At 41.5% G+C, this 27419-nt stretch overlaps 2 protein-coding genes across 3 annotated transcripts; both read right to left on the bottom strand.

Moving 5' to 3' along the window:
• Positions 1–1507: 1507 nt before the first annotated feature.
• LOC308383510 (tripartite motif-containing protein 16-like) lies at positions 1508–10282 on the bottom strand. Its single transcript, XM_080861527.1, has one exon. The coding sequence runs from the start codon at positions 4170–4172 to the stop codon at positions 2493–2495; it is 1680 nt and encodes a 559-aa protein (XP_080717653.1). The 5' UTR covers positions 4173–10282; the 3' UTR covers positions 1508–2492.
• Positions 10283–10429: 147 nt separating this feature from the next.
• LOC308383526 (uncharacterized protein) lies at positions 10430–26718 on the bottom strand. Of its 2 annotated transcripts, none has more exons than XM_080861562.1 (3): positions 26559–26718; positions 20637–20874; positions 10430–12477 (listed from the first exon to the last, which is right to left on the bottom strand). In XM_080861562.1, the coding sequence occupies exons 2-3, from the start codon at positions 20857–20859 to the stop codon at positions 11066–11068; spliced, it is 1635 nt and encodes a 544-aa protein (XP_080717688.1). In that variant the 5' UTR covers positions 20860–20874; positions 26559–26718; the 3' UTR covers positions 10430–11065. The 2 variants fall into 2 exon arrangements, with proteins under 2 accessions (XP_080717688.1, XP_080717689.1); XM_080861563.1 differs by having other exon boundaries at positions 26581–26713.
• Positions 26719–27419: the final 701 nt, after the last annotated feature.

Raw genomic sequence — 27419 nt, forward strand, 5'->3', positions numbered from 1 at the left:
CAGAAAAGTAAAACGCTACACTCATCCACACAAAAGCATGTCTTTCATCTCTTCTAGGAGGAAATACTATATTTATATTGTTATATATTATAATTAGTCCTCCAGTGAAGTTAGTCTCATATCACATGTGGCTGCATTACATCCTGCAACACCTCGACCGCCCGGGAACTTATGCCATGGTCCTGTTTGTGGACTTTAGTTTGGCTTTTAACACCATCGTGCCTGAACTTCTCTCCTCCAAACTATCCCAGCTCAGTGTGTCACCAGCTGCCTGTCAGTGGATCACCAGCCTGTCAGACAGGAAGCAGCAAGTGAGGCTGGGGGAGATCACCTCTGAAACTCGGTCCCTCAGTATTGGTGCCCCTCAAGGATGTGTCCTCCTTCTACACTAATGACTGCACCTCCAAGAACTCGGCTGTTAAACTCCTAAAGTTTGCAGATGTCACCACCGTCATTGGCCTCATTCAAGATGGTGATGAATCTACATACCGACAGGACGTTAAGCAGCTGGTACTCTGGTGCAGTCAGCACAGTCTGGAGCTGAACACTCTTAAGACTGTAGAGATGACAGTGGTGTTGGAGCTATTTGTTCTTTATTTTTTATTATTTTTGAAATTAGTTAAAGTTTGTTGTTAGTTTACTTATATTTTGGGGTTTATTTACAAGTTTATTTGTAGGTTAATATTTGTTTCAATGTTTTGTTTGTTTGATGTTACTTTGTTAAATTAGTCAGTAAAAGCTGTAGGGCCATTTTGTTTCTATAAATAAAGAGACTGGTATAGGACCAGCATGCACTGGGGTGAGCCTATGGGTTTTTACCAGAGCAGGAGAAGCAGCAGGAAGTAACTAAAAATGGATCTTGTTATTGCCAAACTGGATGAATAAACCATAAAAACGCAACTTTCAAGTTTGGACAGTGGACTTCTTTTGCCTGCATACGGAATATTATCGCAGTGCAGCAGTGGCTTGTGGACTTTTAATTGCGGGATGTTTGGTTGGTCAAACAAAAGGAATTGCCACTACAATTGGACTTCAGGAGACATCCCTTAACTCTGCTCCCCCTTACCATATCAGACAGCCCGGTGTCTACTGTGAAGATCTTGAAGTTCCTGGGTACCACCATTTCCCAGGACCTGAAGTGGGAGACCAACATCAACTCCATCCTCAAAAGGACCCAGCAGAGGATGTACTTCCTGAGACAACTGGGGAAGTACAGTCTTCCACAGGAGCTGCTGATCCAGTTCTACACTTCAGTCATTGAGTCTGTCCTGTGCTCCTCCATCACAGTCTGGTATGGTGCAGCCACTAAACAGGACAGGAGCAGACTGCAGCAGACTGTACAGGCAGCAGAAAGGATCATCGGCGCCCCCCTGCCCTCCATCCAGGAGCTGTACCTCTCAAGAACCAGGAAACGGGCAGGGAAAATCATCACAGACCCCTCACACCCTGGACACAGACTTTTTGACCTGCTGCCTTCTGGCAGACGGTACAGAAGCCTGCAGACCAGGACCACCCGACACAGGAACAGTTTCTTTCCCCTCGCCATCTCCCTTCTAAACAGTTGACCTGTATTAAATCCCAGTTCTTTGTATTCCTTACGGCAAAGAAAGACACAGCTCAAAGTGGTCAAACTCAAAAAATGATCTTTATTTTACGTTACCGGGAAGGGAGACCTGAACACACGAACACACAAGCTCAGGTCTGAAGCACAAACAGGAAGCCTAGTTATTTATATACTTCCTCTAGATGTCACACACACTTTAAGTTTCGATCAAACACCCTACTTAGTTTCACTTTCTGCCCGCAACTCATGTTCTCTGCAAAAGCATGCAGTTTCCTGTCAGTACTTTTGGCACAGACTGTACTCAAAGTTGGGCCTCTCTTATCCATAAAACAATATAATCAGCAAATAAGCATTCAGATTATATTATGTCACACTGCTCCCACTGCCAGACTGCAGCTGCACCTTATGTACATTCTGTAGTATTCATTCCACCTCATTTCATTTCTGTATTTAATGTATATAAGTTTAGATTAGTTATTTATAGTTGGTTTACACAGCTTTGTGTATGTATGTGTGTATATAGACGTGTGTGTGTGTGTGTGTGTGTGTGTGTGTGTGTGTGTGTGTGTGTGAATATACCAAACAGATAAATGTATTTGTTTCTTTCTAAAGTAAAGACAAAAAAAACTGCTTGACAAAGAATGTTCTGCTAATTTCTCTGTTAAAGCCCATGAAGTAGAAGACAAAAAAAGGTGGAGAAATATTTGTGTAAATAAAATTCATATCGATCACTGGTACCTTCAATGGACAAACAAACACAGGAAGGATCCCCTTTAAAAACTCAAAAACATCAAGAGAACAAAATGAAGATGTCAAAGTACCACCCATAATGTTTGACAGACAGCTGATCTCGGTGCAGAAATGATGGAGAGAAAATAAAATGGAAACTAAAATATAGATTTAAACCCACAATATGAAAGTCTTCGGTCTATTTCAGTTTAATGAATTCAGCAATATCTCCATAATTGTTGTAAAGTCTAAGCCCAACGTAGAGCGGCTGAGTGAATGTGGTCTGGACTCTGTGGAGGAGAGTCATGGTTTCAGAGACACTGTAGAAGGACAAAATACCTGCTCTGTGATCCAGGTACACTCCTACTCTGGAGGAACAAGGACCTGAAATGGGAATTTCAGTGTTGTTATGCCAAAATGTGTAACTATTTTTGGAACAATCTAGTGCCCAAGACTTGTCATTACGACCAAATCCACATTCATTTCGAGTCCCTGCTCTGCTGATATTCCTATATGCAACTGCTACAAAAACTCCCCCTCTCCTCACCACCTCCCAGTAACAACGTCCGGTCAGGCTCTCTCTACTCAGGACCTGCCACCATCCAGTAAATCTGTCTGGATGATCCAAAAAGGATTGTTGATGATACATGAATGTTACTTTTCTGTTCTCGTCTGATAATAACAGCTGTTTGTGTGCTGTGTTTGGATCCAGTGAGATTTTACATGAATATTTTAAGAATCCAGCTCTGGTCTTTGGCTCTGCTGGTGGATCTGACAGTAAAACATCCACTTCAGTGACTGTCAGTGAGATGTTTGTCCGTTCCTCTCTCAGAATGTCCTGTAGTTTATCTCTGACCTCTGACACAGCTGCTGTCACATCCTCAAAGTAGCTCAGAGGACGGATATTGATGCTGGATGAGTCTGTAGACTCACTGAGTGCTGACAGTGAGGGGTAGTTGTGTAGAAACTGGATGTGACCCTCTGTGTGTGAGAGCTGCTTCAGCTCAGCATCTTTCCTCTTCAGCTCAGTGATCTCCTGCTCCAGCTTCTCCTGAAGCTCTTTGACTCGACTCACTTCAGTTTCCTGCTGGGATCTGATCTGCTGCTTCACATCAGAGCTTCTTTTCTGGATGAGATGGATCAGCTCAGTGAAGATCTTCTCACTGTGCTCCACTGTTTGATCAGCAGACTGATTGATGGCCTCCACCTCCTGTTGAAGCAGCTTCACATCTTTCTCTCTGTCCTGGATTCTCTGCTGGATGTTTTGTCGACTCACCTCCAGCTCTCTCTGCCTCTCAGTCCTTTCTGCTGCAGCTGAGACTGTGTCGTGGCCTTTATGTTCATCCACAGAGCAGAGATAACAGATACTCTGCTGATCAGTACGGCAGAACATCTTCATCACCTCATCATGACGAGAGCAGATGTTCTCCTGGAGCTTCTTGGAGGGCTCCACCAGCTTGTGTTTCTTTAATGGAGCCACATCATAATGAGGCTGAAGGTGTTTCTCACAGTAAGAGACCAAACACACCAGACATGATTTCACAGCTTTCATTTCTCTTCCAGTGCAGAAATCACAGGCCACATCTTCAGGTCCAGCATAGCAGTGATCAGCAGGAGCAGCTTGGAGTCCAGTCTTCTTCAGCTCCTCCACTAAAATAGTTAACATGGTGTTTTTCACCAGGACAGGCCTCGCTGTGAAAGTCTGTCTGCACTGAGGGCAGCTGTAGATTTTCTTCTCGTCCTCTCCATCCCAAAAGCCATTAATACAGTTCATGCAGTAGCTGTGTCCACAGGGAATAGTCACTGGCTCCTTCAGCAGATCCAAACAGATCGAACAAGAGAAAGTTTCTTGGTCCAGCTGAACTCCTTTCTGCGCCATTTCTCCTCTCAGTATCAGTGACTTTGTGAGTTTCACTTCCTTATAATTGAAAGCATTCGGAGCTCTTATCTAAACAACATGAGTTAGCTCTTCTGCGTCGCTGCACGTTGATTACAGCCATGTTCAAAGTGCAGACCTGAAGGGGAGGGAAGAAGGAAATATATGGACAGACAGTAGGTGCTGAGTCAGAGAGCAGGAAGAGGAGGGAGGATTATCAGGCTATGATTAATTCTAAGAAGAGGAAAGATGTGTGATTAGTACTTCTTATAACAGAGCTTGCTTCGCATTTTAAACAGTTTTAAACAGTGTGTTTTAAAAGGTCTTTTAAAATAATCTAAGTCTGCGAAATTAATTCATCTTTTTATTTGTTTCAGTATTTAAAATACTCCATATAAAGAGAGAACATAGTGAATAACTTTTCAAAACTGAGCTGAGAACAAATGTAGTCCATTTATTTTTTATATTTTTAGTTACAAAACAGAAAATTCCAAATGCTCCTAAAAGAAAACCGAGCAACAATAACAGAGATTTATAACGTCTCTTCCTTCGTCACCTGTTTGTTTTTCAAGTTGCTTTTGACAGTTAGTTCTTATACTCTTGTCTCATGTGTGACAATATAGGGCACATGCCTTTATTGTTCATAGCAGGAGGTGTTTAAATTTTCATCCTCTGACTTGTTCTCAGGACGTCTAGAGACAATAATCAAGTGCACTCAAAGGAACTTTGCTTCAGTGACCATGCCCTTAGCCCACAGTGGATATTTGTAAGGGGGTGATTGCAAAACATTGCCGCTGTCACGCAGTTTCATATGATTGAGCCGTGTGTTTATGAGTCAGTAACTGTTATTTCATTGGCAGGTTAAGTGGATTATGCTGGTTATAACTGTTAAAGTTATATGTCTCATTTACAGATTATTCCAAACTTTTCATACACACTAAAAAATGCTGGGTTATTTTCATAATCAACTTCTGTGTAAAAGCTGTAGGTTCGTAAATCGGGTTATTGTGACCAAATATTGGTGCAAAAGTTATGACTCAGGAGTTGGGATGATGATGTGCCGGGTTCTTCAGTTCACTCCACAGCTTGACTAATCCTGTTGGGTCACAGGTTGGGCAGCAAAATTTCACACAATTGTTTGGGTTGAAGATAAGCCTCAGAAGAAGCCACATCAGTTTTCACACTGCCATGTTCAACTAGAAATGACCTGATCAGATATCACTGGACTTCTCCACTACTCAGGGGCGATTCTAGGATCAGAGCTTTGGGGGTGCTGAGCACCAGGAGAGCTGCCCAGCCAGGCAAGATAAACTTTACTTGTCACAATGAGACTTCTTCCCCATCTCTGTCAGTCCTGATTTTATGTCTTTATTTCCAGAGCCGGCTCTTTTTAGTGAGCCGAGCCGAAAGAGCCGAAAATCCCATCACTAGTATTAAGCCTTTTGGTTCTTAGTCAACAGAGATTGACAGACCACGTGACTTTCGCGCATTGCTTTGTGGGTACCCGTGGCAACAACATCAAGACACTGCATCAAACACTAGCATTTCCAGCACCGGTAATCATTAATTCTGAGGTTTTAATCCCTACTTGCATTTTATTTGCCCCAAAAACAGTTATGTACAAAACGACGAAGAACTCGACAGGTCCGTACGAAGACAGATTTGACGAAAAGACCAAAAAACAAAGTACGAGGAAAAAATCAAAGGAGAGATTTTCAATCTCTACACACAACGCTAAGTTGTTAAAGGGTTAACCTGGCAGGGCTGAGAATGTTGGTTGACCCTCCTCAGTATACAGCTAATCTGTTCTTCACTTAAACTGGGCATATAGTGTGTGATTTTCGGCCCATTTTGAGATGATTTTTCAGTTGTGCGTTGACCGTTTTGGGGATCGGCCCGAGTTTCGCCTTAATCGTGTGTCTTGTAGTATACATGGGGTAACAAGAAGTGATTAACACCTCACGACCAGCTCCCAATCAGCAATCGTATGGTTGAAAGAAAATCAAACCTTTTTGAAATCCTGGTCGCCCCTCGTGAGCAGAGATGGGCAGTAACGCGTTACTGTAATCTGATTACTTTTTTCAAGTAACGAGTAAAGTAAGGGATTACTATTGCAAAAATGGTAATTAGATTACCGTTACTTTCCCGTAGGAACGCTGCGTTACTGCGTTACTAAAACCGTGATTTTTTGCGAGAATGGCTCACGACAGTGACGTAAGCGAGTGCGCCGTTAGTGACAACAGCTGTGTGCAGATCAACAATGGATCATATATCGAGTGCGGAGAGAGTATGAGCGTGCAGCGTTTAAAGCGTGGAAGTACTGACCTTACTTTGAGTTTGATTCCATAAAAAGTGACAAAAACATTAGTGTCCGTTGTGTGTGGGAAGAAAACTTCTTTTTACAGCGAAAAAAACCCCTAAACTTCCAAGCAAGCACCGAGTGCGCAACGACGTAATGGGAAACTCACAGAGAAACTCATGGATTCTTCAACTGACCGCGGCACACCTGCACCAGGGTAAACCTCCGCCTACCCCACTCCTGCTTTACAGGTGAAAATAGAGCAACAGGACCGCTGAGTCTTTGACTTTATTTATTTTCTGCTGTGTTTTACTTGCATCTATTTGAAAGAGTGAGTGTAAACACAAAAACTATTTTCTTTTATGTGCTGGAATGTGCAGAAAATAGGTTTAAATGTTAAACTAATTTATTCAAGTCAGAGAATGTTGCATATAATTAAATTTTTGCTTGATGCATAAAGTTAAAAGATTAAAACTAATAAAACAAGTTTTAAAAAGAGACTTTTCCATTTGATTACAGAGGGGCCGATGGCGCGATATGGCAGCCTCGCTTCTGTCAGTCTGCCCCAGGGCAGCTGTGGCTACAACCGTAGCTTGCCTCCACCAGTGTATGAATGTGAGAGTGAATGAATAGTGGCATTGTAAAGCGCTTTGGGTGCCTTGAAAAGCGCTATATAAATCCAATCCATTATTATTATTATTATTATTATTATTATTATTATTATTATTATTATTGTATGATGGATTATGCAGAAAAAGTAGAATTGGGCTGAAAGATCTATCGCTTTATTACCTATTCAGGTTGTAAATCGTGTTTTTAAAAAGTAACTAAGTAACTAAGTAATTAATTACTTTCGAAAATAAGTAATCAGTAAAGTAACGGGATTACTTTTTGGGGAAGTAATCAGTAATTAGTTACTGATTACTTTTTTCAAGTAACTTGACCAACACTGCTCGTGAGGGTATCGCATAGTAATGTGCAGCTCGATACTGAAATACCGATTCGTACGATACCAGTCATTTATGTTCTAGAATCGATTCTCATAATAAAATATCGATATTTTAGTAATTTAGGGTAAGTTTGTAGTTTATCATTAACAGGAACACAGTGGAAAGAAACTATATCATTCGGATTGTCTACATAGGAAGGAACTACTTCCTCTTCCACCTTTCATAGTCATGTGCGAAATACGGCTGCATAAATGTGTCGCAGCCCCTTGGCGTGTGCACTCACAATAATGGCTGAGCATAAATGGAGTCATGTGTGGACGTATTTTACCTCCACAAACAGCTGAGACATGGTTTGCAATACATGTGGCAAGAAAGTGAGGTGTTGTGGCAACATCACTAACCTTGTCAAACACCTCAGAATAAATCATATCACAGAATATGATGAGCGTATGTTGAGGTGAACAGAAGAGGAGGAGAGGACAGGGACAGATGCTGCTAGGGCGAGACAGACGTCTCTCACGGAGTCCTTTAGTGCTGCAGGCAGGCAACGTGTTCAAATAGCGCACAGCTTCAGTTTCTTTATTTCTATATGATGAATTCTGCATTTTTAAGTGATAAGAACAAGTAATCTGATGTCCTGTAATCATTATGAAGCTATAATTTGAGATACAATAAATAAAATAAGTTTTTGTACAAAGTATTGGTATCGGATCAGCATAAGAGACCAAGACCTCTGATACCCGACCTGACATAGACACAGACAAACAGGCACCCACAGATACAAAGACTCCAAACCTCCCTCCGCCCGCTCATATGTAGTGTTGATGCATGTGTGTTCTAAAGTGCATTTAAAACCCAGGAGGGCATGGAGCTACCTGCCAGAGAGCAGCAGTTAAGCGCATAGCCCCTCCTGATAGCCCTCATTGTCTATGTGTATTTAAAATTGAGAGGTGGGCAACAATGCTAGGGGTGAGGTTGTACACCCTAAAGGTCTTCTGGATGCCGTGTAGTGTGCACACCCCCAAGATCCTATATGTATGTGTTATGAGAGTGTGAGTAATGTCTAAGTTGTGGGATAAAATTGAGGGACAGGCAGCCAGAAGGGGACAGAGGGGGGGATGCCTTACCTGCACCCTGGTGACACACCTTTACCCCAAGGACCTACATGTGTGGGTGATTGTGGTGGAGCGGGAAGACTGAGGCAGCTGGAGATGGGGAGGGAAGGAAGGGAGGGGCAAGTGACCCCTCCCTGGGGCCAGCTCCCCCGCTGACCCCAGTAGGCACCCCCATACTCTGCAACCCACCAGGGAAAGGGGGCCCAGGCCCATCCGGACCGGTTCAGCAGCGCCGCCCGGCCCCACAGAGCCCGGGACAGCCCACCCGACCCCACCACAGAGAAAACTGCACCCACTCTGTCATCCACTCAGCTTCCAGACTACACAAGACAATAGACACCCAGGCTGAGATGTTCCTCCACCTCTCCTATATCTCCCCCTCCTGCAGAGTGAGTTCCTGGAGAGAGGAGACCTCCTGCAAGATGTAACACCCCCCCCCCACCAGTTGAAGAGTCCCCCAGGTGGCTCTGGCGGCACCCTGCGCCAGGGCTGGGCCCCCATACACCCGCTCGCCAACAACCCCGGCGACACACCAACCAGGACCCAAACCCCAAGGCCCAGCCAGGGCCCCAGCCAAGAAGAAGGCGCACCCCCAGAACCCCACGCCCGTCCCGGACCCACCCAGGGGCAGCCAGGCTACCAGGTCAGTAACCCATGTCCGTCAGCACAGACCCTCCCCTAGGCCCACTGCACGCATCCACGAGGAAACCGTCACCTAAGAGCCAACAGAGCCCTAAACAGGCCATGACCGCAACCCCGGGTTGAGCCCTCCACGGAAGATGCTCCTGGGGAATCCCCCGACGCCCTAAGCCTGTCCCTACCCCCACATCAATATGATCAACGAACAGAAAGTTCTGCTAATTTCTGTTTAACTCCATTAAGTTGCAGACAAAAAACAAAAATAAAACTAGGGTAGCGCTCTGCCCATAAAGTTCAACTGACAGCTAATCTATGTGCAGTGCATAAAGAAAATGATGGAAAGACAAACTAAAAGAAAATTTAAACCTCTTACACCATTAAAGACTTCAGTCGTTCGCAGTTTAATGAACTCAGCAGAGACTCCAATAAAGAGCAGCTGAGTCAATCTGGTCTGGACTCTGGAGGAGAGTCATGATTTCAGAGCCTCTGTAGGACAGAAAACCTGCATTTATAGTGGGATAGTCTTCTGCTTAAATAACAGGATCATTCAAAACCGTTGTGTGACTCTGGAGGCTACACCCATAGACTGTGTGTCAGAAATATGATTTGTGTTCAGTATTTGAGCAATTTTATATGGTTTCCATATTCTTAAAATTTACTTTTGAAGGCGAATTATCTCTATTTCCAGTTAGCATCGGACTTCACTGAACAAGCTGGGTGATGGAACAAGCTGATGCTTTAATTTGCTGAATTATTTTGCACATCTTGCCAGTGGTAAAAACACAGGCAAAGTTTTCACATCCATTACACAACATGGTGAGCGTCAGTAGTTGAGGGATGAAGTCACATATGTCAACATACATTTGCATCAGAGAACAGTCTTTTCAATTTACTTTTATTTCTATTTCTATAATATGTGAAAACGAGAATATAAAATACCCCCCAATCTAACATCTCTCACAATACAAATGAAACTACAATGCTTTGTAGACTGCCCAAGAATTTGAACAGGGTACTGGGCTTAAGTATAACAGACCCAAATTCAAGCACACTGGGTGAAAAAGTCCATTGTAAAAATCTGAGTTTAAATAAATAGTTTCTCAATTTATATAAAACATAGTCAGACACCAAGAAACAAATTGTGGAAAAAAGCTAAATAAAGGAGAACATTGTTATGTTGTTTGCTGCAAAGACCTGGTTATAATCATTTTTGACATTTCTTTTTAAACTATAAAAATCAGAAAGGAATTTGGTTCCAGTAGATGGTGGCTCTCAAGCACAGCAATGTAAATCTCTCTCTTACACACACACACACACACACGCACACACACACACACGTCTATATATACATTACATATGCATACACATACATACACAAAGCTGTGTAAACCAACTATAAATAACTAATCTAAACTTATATACATTAAATACAGAAATTAAATGAGGTGGAATGAATACTACAGAATATACATAAATAAAAAGCACAACTAACTAAATCAACATCACAACATGAAGTGACTTCCAGTCCATAATGACTCCAGATTTTTGGTCTTAGGTATTACTTGAATGATTTCAAATCTTTTGTAGGAAAACCAGAATGATTGATGAATTAAATGTTTGCAATAAAAAAATAATAAATGATTTTTTATAACAAAGTTGATTAGGTAAAAAAAAAAAATTAACATCTACAATTAATATATACATGTTATCTGTACAGTTATCTGTACAGAAAAACATTCATCATAGTAACAAACCAATTAGTGTAACAAACAGTTGTTACTGTTACGGACATAAAATACCAAATTGAACTAAATATGAGGTAATCTTTTCCCTCATATATTGTAGTGAAGCTCCGCTTTGAACATTGCTCCATTTGAACTCTTTCCTCCACTTTCATGTACTGTGAATTCTCATGTGCTTTTTCAAGTTTGTTGTCTGACTCAATATTTTACCACATATGTTACACAAGTTTGGCTTCTCACCTGTGTGAATTCTCATGTGAACTCTGAATGCTGACGCGTCACTAAAGCTTTTCCCACAGGCGCTACAAGAATATGGTTTCTCACCTGTGTGAATTCTCATGTGAACTCTGAATGCTGACGCGTCACTAAAGCTTTTCCCACAGGCGCTACAAGAATATGGCTTCTCACCTGTGTGGATTCTCATGTGTGTTTTTAAGTGGATCAGCTGACGGAATCCTTTCTCACATGTGCTACACCGATAAGGTTTCTCACCTGTATGACTTCTCATGTGAGTTTTGAAGAACAGAATGCAACTGAATTTTTTTCCACACAGACTACAAGAATATGGATTCTCACCTTTGTGGATTCTCATGTGTGTTTTTAAGTGGCTCAGCTGACGGAATCCTTTCCCACATGTGCTACAGCAATAAGGTTTCTCACCTGTGTGGATTCTCATGTGAGTTTTGAAGCACACAATGTCACTGAATCTTTTTCCACAGCTGCTACAAGAATATGGCTTCTCACCTGTGTGGTTTCTCATATGAGTTTTCAAGCTGTCCAAATCACTGAATTTTTTTCCACAGGTGTTACAAGAATGTGGCTTCTCACCTGTGTGGATTCTCATGTGCCTTTTCAAGTGTGCCCCCTGATTGAATGTTTTACCACATATTTTACACAAGTGTGGCTTCTCACCTGTGTGGATTCTCATGTGAACTCTGAATGCTGACGCGCCACTAAAGCTTTTCCCACAGGCGCTACAAGAATATGGCTTCTCACCTGTGTGGGTTCTAATGTGAGTTTTTAAGCCGTTCATCTGAATGAATCGTTTCCCACAGGTGCTACAAGAATAAGGTTTCTCACCTGTATGGACTCTTAGATGGTTAAGCAGTCTGTATTTATACTGAAAGGTTTTTCCACAAATCTCACATTTTACAGACTTTCTACTTGTGTCAGGCTTACACTGACTATATGACATGAGCTGGCTCTCTACTCCACTTTGCTTTCTCTGATTTCTCCTCTTTGTATTTGCATTTGTAATTGATCCTGAGTGCACATGCTCACTTTCTTCCTGGCCTTGGCTCCACTCTGGCTGAGGACAGTTGTTAGAAAGAAAGTCACTGCTTGGTTCAGGTTCCTCATGAGTAGAAGTCACCATACATTTATTAGTCTCTTCCTTTAGAAGAAGCCGCTCTCCCTCCTGACTGGTGCAGGGTTCCTCCTGCTCCTCTTTAAATTCTGGAGGCTTTCGATCCTCCTGATCCAGACTGGAGATCCTTTCATGGTTAGAGACCTGTTGGTCTGCAGGAACCTCTTCCTCCTTACAGATCTTTTGATCTGAAAAGTCTCAAGAGACAAAAACAAAAACATAAAATGAAAAAAAAAAACCAGAAACTCGAACATTAAAAAAACAAAACAAAACATCTCATCAACTATTAGAAATTCTCTATGAGCATGTCGCCCACGTACGCCAGTGTAATTCAAACAGTTATGCTAGTGATACTGACACTTAGATACACCGGAATAAATTGAAGTTTGGGGAGCTACATACAAATCAAAAGATCTTGCTGCATTTTCTTACATATTAATTTTGTACATTACTACAATGAATTTTAAATAAAACCCCTCAGATGCAGTTTAAGTGCAGACCTTCAGCTTCAATTCAGTAGGTTGAATGAAAACACGGCATAAAAATGTGAGAAAAAAAACCCATCATGTTCATTTCTAATACAGATGCTTGCTTTCTCCTTTTTAATACTCTACCAGGCCTTTACTGCAGTGACTTTCAGGTCTTGTTTGTTTGTAGGCCTTTCTGTCTCAAGTTTAGCTTTCAACAATAGAAATGCATGCTTAACTTGGTCAACGCTTGAGGGTCGACGGACGTGCTGACGCGCCAAAAATCAAACCACCAATTTAGGACAACACAGCAACAAGATGCAATGACCCAGAGTCTCCATTTCAACTTGGGTCAAAAGTGCGGACTTCAAACTTTATACCAGTTTTTAAATTGTGTTGACAGGCCACGTAAAACAGACGTATGATAAAAAATACACACAATGTTTTTTTCTGAATAAAATAGTAGTGTTTACAGTGGGAAGAAACTGTAAAAACAGTGTTTTTTTTAAGGACAGCGCTAGCAAACACTCCTTTTTATCTTGTGAGAGAAAAAGACAAAACACCCCTTTCCTTCCCCATTAGTGAAAAAATGTACCATGTTAACCAATCGAAAATGATGTGGCAACATGTGGCATTTTGTTGTTTGGGAAAAGGTGGAAGTTTTAGGAGTGACACCGGCGAGTCATAGCGAGCGAGCGAAAGAAAGAGAGAGAGCAAGTTTTGATGCGTGAGAGATTTGTGACATTTAGCATGTTTGGAGGGTATAGTTAGGGTGTAGTTTAGTCGTTGTGTTGTTTTGTGTCAGTTCTACGTCTTATGTGTGCATTTTTAGGTACATAGTACCATGTACTATAATATTTGCAAAACGTGTGCATAATTTTTAGAAATGTACAATTTCTATTTGCATTTTAAGTTTCGAAAATGATTTTTTTTTAAACACGTTTGTGGTTTTTACAGTAAAAAATATAACTTTTTTTCTACTCGGATTTTAGGTTTTTGGTCTCAATTGTCGTCAGTTGAAGCAGAATTTGAATTTTTTTTTGAAAACATGGACATGGCATCCTTTGGATTAATGAGGATGACTTGCTTGTTCTTAGTGCTCAGGTCAAAAACTTTCTTCTGTGATGGAATTTCCTATCAAACTGGCTGCTTAGGCGTCAAGTTTCTAACTCAACAATGCTCCCATCCAGACGACGGGCTTTTCAGGGAAGGCCTTGCATCAGCTAGACAATATTAAACCACATACTGCATCTATTCCAACAACATGGCTTTGTAGTAGTAGAGTCCAGGTGGTGAACTGGCCTGCCTGCAGACATGGCAAATGTTTCTTTCATCCACTGAAAATATTTTGCATGAAAGTGAAAAATATGAAAATGGAGACCCAGGACTGTTCAACAGCTAGAATCTTATATCAGAGAAAAATGGGAAGAAACTCAAAACAGCAGCTGCTCTCCTCAGGTCACTAACTGTTGTTAAAAGAAGACAGAAAACAGTGGTAACATGGCTCCGTCCTGACTTTTCTGTTGCTATCTTCAATTTCAAAATAAGCAAATGTTTTGTATATTTGTTTGTTTTGTTGTTTTTCTTCTACAATGTCCAATTGGGTTTGTATCTGTAGAAATTTTATATCCATTAACAAATAAAGACAATCAGCATCATAATATGAACTCATTTTCAGGTTTCAACATTAACTAGACACAAGATTGTTTCTACTTTCTCAACCAACACACTTCGGCTTGTTCCTTTTAGTTTACATTATTCCTGTACCCCTGAAAATAAAGTTTAAGTTCTAATTAGAATCCTACATTAGTAATATTTGTTTGTCTCATCTATAGAGTATTCCAAACTTTTCATACTTTGTTGGTAAAATTATTTAGCACTAATTTCCTAGCAGCGGCTGTGCTGTCCTGTGACAATTACACCCAGCTGTATTAGGAATTAGGTTAAAGAACTGTTTTGCTTTTTCGTTTAACTGTTGTTAGTTTTGCCATATTTGTGCCTTACCAACAGTGTTGGGTAGTAACGGAATACCCCGGGGTTCCCTTTACTACGGTTCGGAGCCACGGACCTGTTTCATATACGTGCGGAATAGTTTTCTATATGAGACCCAGCAAAAAGTGTAGCCGTACCTAATGTCCAACCTACTGATACTCATTTTACATTAAGATTTAAAAGTCTAGTTGGTACCTGTATGAGGAGTATCCTTCAGTAATACAGGGAGTGCAGAATTATTAGGCAAATTGTATTTTTGAGGAATAATTTTATTATTGAACAACAACCATGTTCTCAATGAACCCAAAAAACTCATTAATATCAAAGCTGAATGTTTTTGGAAGTAGTTTTTAGTTTGTTTTTAGTTTTAGCTATTTTAGGGGGATATCTGTGCACTCCACCTCCACCTTGCTGGCGTCTGAGTCGGACTGGAGCTCTCTGCCCTTTACCAATCCAGCCACGGGCCCATCCATCTGGCCCATCAAGACTCACTCTCATTTCATCAGTCCATAAAACCTTAGAAAAATCAGTCTTGAGATATTTCTTGGCCCAGTCTTGACGTTTCAGCTTGTGTGTCTTGTTCAGTGGTGGTCGTCTTTCAGCCTTTCTTACCTTGGCCATGTCTCTGAGTATTGCACACCTTGTGCCTTTGGGCACTCCAGTGATGTTGCAGCTCTGAAATATGGCCAAACTGGTGGCAAGTGGCATCTTGGCAGCTGCACGCTTGACTTTTCTCAGTTCATGGGCAGTTATTTTGCACCTTGGTTTTTCCACATGCTTCTTACGACCCTGTTGACTATTTTGAATGAAACGCTTGATTGTTTGATGATCACGCTTCAGAAGCTTTGCAATTTTGAGACTGCTGCATCCCTCTGCAAGATATCTCACTATTTTTGACTTTTCTACCGAGGGAATTTACAGCAGTGATTATTACGGCTGTTTACATACCCCCACAAGCAGACACTGACCGTGCACTCAGGGAACTGTACAGCGCGATCAGCAGTGAGGAAACCGCACACCCAGAGGCAGCGTTTATCACAGCCGGAGACTTTAATAAGGGAAACCTGAAGAAAGTCTCACCAAAACTCCATCAACACATCCTTTTTAACACACGTGGAAACCGGCTACTCGACCACTGTTACACCTCTTTCCGGGATGCGTACAAAGCCCTCCCCCGCGCCCCATTCGGCCAATCAGATCACTGCTCCATCCTGCTCCTGCCCGCCTACAGGCAGAAGCTGAAACAGGAAGCTCCAACCCGGAGGGCGGTGCACTGTTGGACGGACCAATCGGAGTCTGCGCTGCGGGACTGTTTTGATCACGCGGACTGGGAAATGTTTCACGTGGCCGCCAGAGACATTGATGAATACACAGACTCTGTGCATTTATCAGGAAATGCGTGGAAGATGTCGTCCCATCCAGAACAGTTAAATCCTTCCCAAATCAAAAACCCTGGATTAACAGAGATGTTCGCGCGGCACTGGCGGCACGGAACACCGCCTTTGCCTCCGCGAACACATCGGACTACAAACACGCACATTACCAACTCCGGAAGACGATCAAAGCAGCCAAACGTGAGTACAGGGACAGGGTGGAGCAACAGTCTGACAACCCTCGGAGTATGTGGCAGGGACTAAACACGATCACAGACTTTAGAGGGAAAACCAGCACACCGCAGACCACGGCCTCGCTGTGTGAGGATCTAAACGTATTCTACGCTAGATTCGACGCAGCGAACACCATGAGACCGGACAGTGTGCGCACCGCGGATGACGTCAGTGCGCACACTGTGTCTGAGGAGGATGTGCGGAAGTGCTTCAGGAAGGTGAACGCGCGCAAAGCTACTGGTCCGGACGGGATTCCCGGCCGCGTCCTCAAGTCATGCGCGGCTCAGCTGGCTGGAGTGTTCACGCACATCTTCAACCTTTCCCTCTCTCTGTCTGTAGTCCCAGCCTGCTTCAAAATGGCCACCATCGTCCCTGTACCCAAATCCTCCACCACCTCCTCATTGAACGACTGGCGACCTGTAGCCCTGACCTCCATCGTAAGCAAATGCTTCGAGAAGCTGGTCAGGGACTTCATCTGCTCTGCACTACCCGACTCACTGGACCCTCTACAGTTTGCATACCGCCACAACAGGTCCACTGATGATGCCATAGCCCTGACACTACACACTGCCCTGTCACACCTGGAGAAGAGAGACACGTACAGTGGGGCAAAAAAGTATTTAGTCAGCCACCGATTGTGCAAGTTCCCCCACCTAAAATGATGACAGAGGTCAGTAATTTGCACCAGAGGTACACTTCAACTGTGAGAGACAGAATGTGAAAAAAAAATCCATGAATCCACATGGTAGGATTTGTAAAGAATTTATTCGTAAATCAGGGTGGAAAATAAGTATTTGGTCAATAACAAAAATACAACTCAATACTTTGTAACATAACCTTTGTTGGCAATAACAGAGGTCAAACGTTTACTATAGGTCTTTATCAGGTTTGCACACACAGTAGCTGGTATTTTGGCCCATTCCTCCATGCAGATCTTCTCGAGAGCAGTGATGTTTTGGGGCTGTCGCCGAGCAACACGGACTTTCAACTCCCGCCACAGATTTTCTATGGGGTTGAGGTCTGGAGACTGGCTAGGCCACTCCAGGACTTTCAAATGCTTCTTACGGAGCCACTCCTTTGTTGCCCGGGCGGTGTGTTTTGGATCATTGTCATGTTGGAAGACCCAGCCTCGTTCCATCTTCAAAGTTCTCACTGATGGAAGGAGGTTTTGGCTCAAAATCTCACGATACATGGCCCCATTCATTCTGTCCTTAACACGGATCAGTCGTCCTGTCCCCTTGGCAGAAAAACAGCCCCATAGCATGATGTTTCCACCCCCATGCTTCACAGTAGGTATGGTGTTCTTGGGATGCAACTCAGTATTCTTCTTCCTCCAAACACGACGAGTTGAGTTTATACCAAAAAGTTCTACTTTGGTTTCATCTGACCACATGACATTCTCCCAATCCTCTGCTGTATCATCCATGTGCTCTCTGGCAAACTTCAGACGGGCCTGGACATGCACTGGCTTCAGCAGCGGAACACGTCTGGCACTGCGGGATTTGATTCCCTGCCGTTGTAGTGTGTTACTGATGGTGACCTTTGTTACTTTGGTCCCAGCTCTCTGCAGGTCATTCACCAGGTCCCCCCGTGTGGTTCTGGGATCTTTGCTCACCGTTCTCATGATCATTTTGACCCCACGGGATGAGATCTTGCGTGGAGCCCCAGATCGAGGGAGATTATCAGTGGTCTTGTATGTCTTCCATTTTCTGATGATTGCTCCCACAGTTGATTTTTTTCACACCAAGCTGCTTGCCTATTGTAGATTCACTCTTCCCAGTCTGGTGCAGGTCTACAATACTTTTCCTGGTGTCCTTCGAAAGCTCTTTGGTCTTGGCCATGGCGGAGTTTGGAGTCTGACTGTTTGAGGCTGTGGACAGGTGTCTTTTATACAGATGATGAGTTCAAACAGGTGCCATTCATACAGGTAACGAGTGGGGGACAGAAAAGCTTCTTACAGAAGACGTTACAGGTCTGTGAGAGCCAGAGATTTTCCTTGTTTGAGGTGACCAAATACTTATTTTCCACCCTAATTTACGAATAAATTCTTTACAAATCCTACCATGTGGATTCATGGATTTTTTTTTTTCACATTCTGTCTCTCACAGTTGAAGTGTACCTCTGGTGCAAATTACTGACCTCTGTCATCATTTTAAGTGGGGGAACTTGCACAATCGGTGGCTGACTAAATACTTTTTTGCCCCACTGTATGTGAGAATGCTGTTTGTAGATTACAGCTCAGCATTCAATACCATCGTTCCCTCGAAGCTGGACAGGAAACTGCAGGATCTAGGACTGAGCAGCTCCCTCTGCAGCTGGATCCTTAGCTTCCTGTCTGACAGATGCCAGGTGGTCAGACTGGGCAGCATCACCTCATCCCCCATCACACTGAACACTGGTGCTCCACAGGGGTGTGTACTGAGCCCTCTCCTGTACTCACTCTACACCTACGACTGCACAGCCACTAACAGCTCCAACATCATTGTGAAGTTTGCGGACGACACTACAGTGGTGGGTCTTATCACCAACTGTGATGAGACGGCTTACAGGGAGGAGGTCAGCGCCCTGACCCACTGGTGTCAAGACAACCATCTCACCCTCAACGTCGCAAAGACAAAGGAGTTGATAGTGGACTTCCGGAGGTGCAGAGAAATACACATCCCCATCACCATCAACGGCGCTGCTGTGGAGAGAGTGAGCAGCTTCCGGTTCCTTGGAGTACATCTGGCTGAGGATCTTACGTGGTCAGTACACACAAACAAAACAGTGAAGAAGGCGCAGCAGCGCCTCTTCTTTCTCAGGAGACTGAAAAGATTCGGCATGAGCCCCCGCATCCTCAGGACCTTCTATCACTGTGCCATTGAGAGCATCCTCACTGGATGCATCACCACCTGGTATGGCAACAGCACCGCCTACAACTGCAAAGCTCTCCAGCGAGTAGTGCGGTGCTCTGAACGGATAATTGGAGGTGAGCTTCCCTCCCTCCAAGACATCTACAGGAAGCGCTGCCTGAGGAAAGCGGGGAGGATCATCAAGGACTCCAGTCACCCCAGCCATAAACTGTTCAGACTGCTTCCATCAGGAAGGAGGTTCTGCAGCATCCGGTCCCGTACCAGCAGACTGAGAGACAGCTTTTTCCATCAGGCCATCAGACTGCTGAACACGTCATAGACACCTCAGCTTCACTACTGGAACTTTAACATTATGCACTCCATACTGTACAGTAACGCCACATTTTTGCACATGTCTCAACTCTGTATATTTTATATATTTTATTATTATTATTATTATTTTTTTTTTTTTTTTTTTTTTTTTTACTATTTAATTTGTAAAAATGTGTATACACACACACACACACACACACACACACACACACACACACACACACACACACACACACACACGTAGGAAAATATTTAGTATACACATCCAGAAATGCATACACTATTATACATTGTACATATATTTATTAGTTTCAGGTTGGCCATTCTTGTATTTTGCTCGTTTGTGTTGTTGTGTTTGCACATCTCTGTTGCTTGTGGGGCTCGCACACAAGAATTTCACTCGCATGTGCTGTGCCAGTGTGCCTGCACATGTGATGTGACAATAAAAGTGATTTGATTTGATTTGATTTCTGAGCCTGTCAAGTCCTTCTTTTGACCCATTTTGCCAAAGGAAAGGACGTTGCCTAATAATTATGCACACCTGATATAGTGTGTTGATGTCATTAGACCACACCCCTTCTCATTACAGAGATGCACATCACCTAATATGCTTAATTGGTAGTAGGCTTTCGAGCCTATACAGCTTGGAGTAAGACAACATGCATGAAGAGGATGATGTGGACAAAATACTCATTTGCCTAATAATTCTGCACTCCCTGTAGTAATAAATCACACAGCAATTCATGTAGTTGTAAAAAGCATGTGAATATATTAAGTAATCCAAAGTATCCAGAATACATTACACTCACTGAGTAACGAGTTCTGAATACATTACAAAATACATATATTCTGTAATACATTTTAAAAGTAACTTTTCCAACGCTGCCTACTATTAGCAAACTTGCGAGCCACATGCTATGAAGCAAATCTATGGTCTACAGTGACCCCTTGTAGACATTGTGAGACATCGTTTCTGCTTCCAGAAAACCACAATTTGTGGGACTGTCAACTGCTCCTAAAAGATAACTGAGCAACAATAACAGATATTAAGGCGCCTTTTCCTTCTTCCCAGTGCAGACATCACTGATGCTTCACTCATTCCTGCCTTCCTGATAGTTTCACATACCTTTGCTTTGTATCTGTATTTCAGGTTTCCAGATGGTATCCAGCAGTCTGAGCCTCTCCTGCCCGGTCCAGACCATGATGTGTTCAAACTCGTGACTGGTGCAGAGTTCCTCCTGTTCCTCCTTAATCTGAGGAGGCTCTGGGTCCTCCTGCTTCAGACTGGAGCTCCTCTCCTGGTTACAGACCTGTTGGTCTGCGAGAACCTCCTCATCCTTACTCTTCATTCTGTTTTGAGAATTCTTGAAAAGAGACAAGTGATGACGGGAGAAATTAAAAATGAACAAATGTGACAAATGTTTCAAGAGCAAAAGTAATTATATCACTAGAAAAATTTGCATTTCTTGCGAAAATGCAGTGTGGATGCTTTAAAGCTGAAGCTGTATGCAAAAACTAGCTGAAAAAGCTAAAAAGTTGCAGAAATTGTAAAAACTTTGCAGAAGTAAAGGAACTTTGCTAAAATGTAATAACTTAGCAGAACTGCAATATCTTAGAGGAAACATAATACTTGGCAGAAATACAATAGCATAGCAGAACTTAGCAGAAATATTGTAACTTACCAGAAACATGATAACTTCTCAAAAATACAAGAATTTAGGAGAAATAGTATAAGATAACAGAAAGAATATATTTATCCAAAAATACTTAAACATTACTGAAACACTATGATTTAGAAAAATAGTACAACATAGCAGAAATACTGTGTTTTACCAGAGACACTGTGATGAACTATGAATATTGTAATTTTAAATTAATAGTATGTTTTAGCACAAATACTATAATTTGGAAAAAATACTATGTTTCAGCACAAATACTCTGGTTTAGCACAAATATTATAACATAGCAGAAATACAATTATATAGCAGAAGTGCTATATTTAGAAAGAAAAATATAATATAGTAGAAATACTATGATTTAGCAGAAATACTGTAATCAGGACATATATTGTAACATGACAGAAATTCCTCCACTTAGTAGTAATACTTTAACATAACACAAATGTTATGATTTGGCACAAAAATCATGATTTGTCAAAAATACTATGATTTAGCAAAATACTATGATTGAGCAGAAGTACTAAGATGTAATAAAAGAACCTTGATTTAACAGAAATACAATTATGGAGGAGTAATACTTTAAAATGGGAGAAATATTGATACACACACACACATACACAGAGCCTAAAGGGAAGAGTATTTGTGCCATGGAGTGTTAACAAGAATGTGAGGTCCATATTAGAAAAGCTGGTAAAATCATAAAAGTTTGCAGAATTGTAATAAATGATGAATATGAATTACTGGTCTGTGATAGTGTATTAATTTGTAGGGGAAAAAAACATGTTGACCAAGGTGGAATCGAACCCACAACCTTTGGTTTGCGGACCCGTGTCATTACCAACTGCGCCACTGGGAAAGAGAGCGGGTGCCTTGAAAAACAGGGTGACGAGCAGTCAGAATTAGATTGCGGTGAGAGGCGAAAAATGCCGTTTTCTGGAGTTACAAAACGTCATGTAACTCAAAAACTAGGTGGACTAGAAGCATAATTCTTGTACTGGGTGAATCAGCGGACTTTGGTGTACTTTGACCGCGATTTTCATTGCTCTCTGTACATCCGTCGCTGAGATATGACGAGAGAAGGAACGGCAGACCTCAGATATGATTGGCTGGCTGGGAAGCCGTGCAGGCCCTGATATGTGCATTTGAATGTCTGAGTCCTCACAGAGGATTGGCTGCCTGGCAGAAATATATAGAAATAGTATGATTAAGCATAAATACTACATTTAGTAGAAATACTATATTAAGCACAAATCCTATAAAAAGCAGAAATACTGTACTATGATTTGGTAGAAAAACTATAATTAATCAGAAATACTATATTTGGCAGAAACACTATATTTAGCACAAATCTTATAAAATAACAGAAATAGTATGATTTAGCACAATAGTAATAAGTTAAACAGAAAAATTGGAAAAGCAAAATGGACAGCTGAAGAAATGCTGAACATGCTGAGGGTCCCTCAAATATACTTGTTAAATGAAAAAAATCAGCAAAAAAATATATAACAGCCACACAATCACAAATATGTACACATAAGGAAACACACATGCACAGAGAGAGACACACACAAGATCCAATTCAGTAAACCAGTCTAAATATATTGAATTTTAATCTTACAATGAGATCATCCCATTAAAAGGATTTCTCTCTCTCTCTCTCTGTCACACACACACACACACACACACACACACACACACACACACACACACACACACACACACACACACACACACACACACACAGGGAGAGAGAAGTAAGTTTCCAGCTCAGTCAAGCAGGCTGGGAGCTGCAAAATTTGAATCCACCAATCAGAAAGGCGGTGTACTTTTCCCCGCCAAAACAGGTGCACGCAGCACAGAGAGACACAGGATTTTTGCAGTCTGTTTCTCATAGTGACGACTCCCCTCAAACAAATGACCATAATTTCCTAACCGTAGGGGCTAGAGCGGTCATTCTTACATCGTTCTGTTCAGAAGAGATGGGGGAATCTTCCAGTGTTGACAATTTATCATTAAAATATGAATTATTAAAGATATTTGACTTGTAATGCACCATAACTGAGTAGAGCAAAGCAAAAACTGCCTTGACTTGCCTTCAAAAAACGCTTTGTAACTAAATCTATTTGGAGTATCGATATCATTCTTTCACCGTAAGAGACAGCAGGCTTTGGTGAACAGTCATGGAAATTTTCAGGTCTCTGTGGAAATCCAACAAAAAGTTATGACGAGAGAAAAAAGTGGTTCATTTCCAGAGTTTGAAATCTGAGCGAAGGACGAATTTCCTACCCTCAAACGAGTCCAACTCATTTCAGAATGGTAATAGGTGAGAAAGAAATTCTTTAATTGTGAGTGTCAGGAGTGTCTGAAGATATACTGGGACAAGCCTCATGTCTTAACTTTGCTTCGTTAAGGAGATATGACGATTCGAATATGCCTCTCATTACAGAAATCAAGCGGTGATTTTGAACAAACTCTCCATTGACTTTCTATGGAGAGTTTTGCGACTTTGTGTTGGTCTGAGGAGATTTGCAAAAATTCTATAAATTCCACAACAATGATAGTGACATTTTCAGAAAGCCAGCAAAAATACCTACGTTTTGTTGTATAATTTGTGGAAGTTGAGTGAAATTTGAGCAAGTAGCAAGAAGTTGTTCGGACATGAAGAGAAGACTGCGAAACCTTCAGTGGCACACTGGAAGCCAAGTGCATAGCAACCATAACAACGCATGTATTTTGTGAAAAATCACAATTTTGCAACTCAAAGGCATAAAAGTAAAACAGTAAAAGATTTGAAAAAGCTGATTTATACCTGAATGGCCCAATAATTTGAGAACATTTTAAAGTTTGAATGGTTGTTCTACGTGAAAATATGAAGAAGTAGTTAAGTTTTAGCAGAATTGCAGAAGTTTCCTATTCATTTCAAATTAAAGGAAAAAAGCTTAATATTTTAAAAAGTATAATAGTGAAAAATACCAAAAGACATAGCCGTCATTAGCAGAAATAGCAGAATAGTTTAAAATTTGAACGGTGAAAATCGGCTGAAAATTGTGGAAGTAGATCCACGGCGAAAAGTGTACAGAAACACCAAGAAGGAACTCAATAGTGCTTAAAGCATCCACACAATTAAAATGTATATTTAGATGGAGAATTTTAGAGTGTTTTTCACCACCTGACTATGATCGGAGTCCAAATTTCAAATTAAAGGCTGTTTCACTTTGTTTGCTGATTTGTGCTTAAAGCTGCAACACCTACCAGTATTTTGTTTTGTTTTTCATTATTTTCAAACTACGAAATAATTGCAGTAAAAATAATGAATTAATATCATGTAAATTATTTAAACGGTACTTAAGATGGTGGTTAACACTGTTGCCTCACAGCAAGAAGATTCTTAATTCGACTCAGGAGTTTGCATGTTCTGCTCCTCAGTGTGTCGGTTCTCTCTGGGTACTCCAGCTAGGGCTGCCACAAACGATTATTTTTGAGATAGTCGACTAATCACATCATGCATCCATTGTTGTAAAACGTACAGCTTATTGCACCAGTATGCACCTGCTCTTATATAACTATCATTAGCTTACAGCTTAAAGTGTTTAACGTATGTGCTCACTAAAAATAAAGACAAGATGATAGTTCATTAAACTTTTAATTAAATTTGCAGATTAAACACCACCGAGACAATCAATTCAGCAGTCTGCTCTTTGCTCCCTCAAATATAACAGGACATTGGAGTAAATTCTCAATCATCTCACATTTCTGTTCAGTTTTCTGTTTATTCAGCTGTGTGAAAACTGTAACTTTAATCTCAGCCAAACTGATGCACTCAGGAAACAATAAAACACTGAAAAAGCCAGATAATAACATTTATAAACTAAGTCACTTATATAACTAACCCTATAGATGAAAGCACATAACATTTTATTTTCAAAAGCAAATAACAAGCTTATAGAGCAGTAGTTTTCGGTTTTCAACAAAAGCATGCAATTTACTTTGTGTACAGTCAAATGGAGTTGAGTCAACTAGTGCCACCCGTGGCAAGGTGCCATAGCCTACAGCCAGATCAACTTGTGACACAGACATCTGCAGCACAATACATTTGTAACTTTCAATTTTTTCTGTTTTTGTGTCTTGCAAATAAACCTTATATTATATAATTATATTATGCATTTATTTTTGGCCTACATCAGTAGAAAATGACAAATTATATACACAAAGTTATTGAAATCACCAGTCCTGTTGATTATCATGATTTTAATTTTCTTTCCCATAACAAAGAAATACGTCTTGAACAAATATATGACACATTAATATTTCACATCCTGTTATCATAGCCTGCCTGTGTAGAGAATACATTAACATGGCAAATGTATTGTGCATGAAACAAATTCAAACGAGGTGCAGATGTGTGTCACAAGTTAATCTGACTGTAGGCTTTAGGCACTTGACCACAGGTGGCGCTAGTTGACTCAATTTGAGTGAACATAAAGTAAACTGCACGTTTTAGTTGTGCAGCGAAAACGCTGAAATCGGAGTAATAACACGTACGAGGGGAACAATAACGAAGACAAGATTCTCCCGATCGTTTACTCTTGCTGTCCTGTGAACAACATCGGCGTGGTGTTAATTGTTTGCCGTTTTCGCGATCGCCTCGCGCACGAGAATATCACCAGGTAAACTCGCGACATTTTTAAACATTTTGTTGTTAAAGAGCAACAAGACTGAGGGAGTGTGTTTGAGGTAACCTTATAAATGTCACGGATGACACATTTGGTGTTTATTTGCTGTTTTGTCGGTAGCGGCTACTGAAAAGCAAGCCTACCACACATCTGTTCGCCAGTTAATCCGGAACACTGGCCGCGAAGGATTTCACTCGCAGAAAAGGCTCATCGATGGTGGCTGGGATCGCGCCACGATTATCAGCCATTGCAGCCCAAGGCTCAGGGAAACGAGCCCGCCAGCCCTTTATAGTGGCCGAGCCCACTGGCGATAAGGAAAGGTAGCTCGTCATAGAGGACTCACGCTCGGGGAGACGTTTTTATGGTCGACTTAATAATGGAATAATGGCATGCATTTATATAGCGCTTTTCGAGACCCTCAAAGCGCGTTACAATCCCACTATTCGGTTCTATACTTAGGCTCCCAGAAGAGCCTCGAGAACCCTGGTGCTGTCTTTGCATACCTCCACAATGCTATGTTATTTAATCTTTAAAAAAAAGGAGATTTCCTGCGTACGACCAGAAAGAGCTCAAGTACCGCGCGTTCCACAGTTTTAAAATAAATAACCTACAACATCTGCACGGCAACCACGTGGTGCGAGTTGAAGGTTTCTCTCACAGATTCTTTCGTCCGCGTGTTTAATACTAAAATCTTACCGTTTAAATCAAAGGGACGCACTTATGTGATGAGCTGCTGGTTGAATTTAGTCTGCGCTGATGGTTGATCTCACCCTGGTCGATTGTTTCTTAACCTCCGAGCAGATTTCTACCTTGAAAAACTCTCAAACCACTGTTGTTTGTTTGTTGTGGAGTTTGAGTGACGTCATTTCCGCTATACTTCTTCTATTAGAATTTCGAGTAGAACTGGCGCACTGCTGCCCTCCTCGGGTCATTCGTAGTCCAAATAAAAGTCCTTCCAAACAGTCCAGTGCTTTGCAGAAACCCGAATAAAGAATTTTAGTTCCCCAGTGATCCAAGCCAAGTATTGACTTAAACCATAGGTGTCAAACTCTGGCCTGTGGGCCAAATTTGGCCCGCAGCCTAATTACATTTGGCCCGCGAAGCCATACCAAATTACTATTAGAGCTGGCCTACTGGTATTATACAGCTAATATATATATTGTTTAGTATTAAGCTTTGCTTGTTCCATATTCAGTTTTTCAGCAAAACGTGTTTGAGTCCATAAGAAAAGATTCATTCTTATATCTGGAGGAATAAATATATTTCAATAAATATTAACGTTAGCCTGCGACATTGTTTCAGTTTTGAATTTTGGCCCACTGTGTATTTGAGTTTGACACCCCTGACTTAAACAGCCTGCAGCACAACTGGAACAGACTGTCTAAACATGTAAAGTAATGACACCCATTCTTTTCATTCTGTTATTGCTTTTGCCACATGCTGTTTTTTTTTTGTTTTGTTTTGTTTTTGATGATGGATCCATATTCAGAAGACCAAGTGCTTATTAAATTAAATTACATTTTATTTACATAGTGCCAAATCACAACAACAGTCACC

The sequence above is a fragment of the Rhamphochromis sp. 'chilingali' genome (assembly GCF_963969265.1).
Source record: "Rhamphochromis sp. 'chilingali' genome assembly, chromosome: 16".
NCBI lineage: Eukaryota > Metazoa > Chordata > Actinopteri > Cichliformes > Cichlidae > Rhamphochromis > Rhamphochromis sp. 'chilingali'.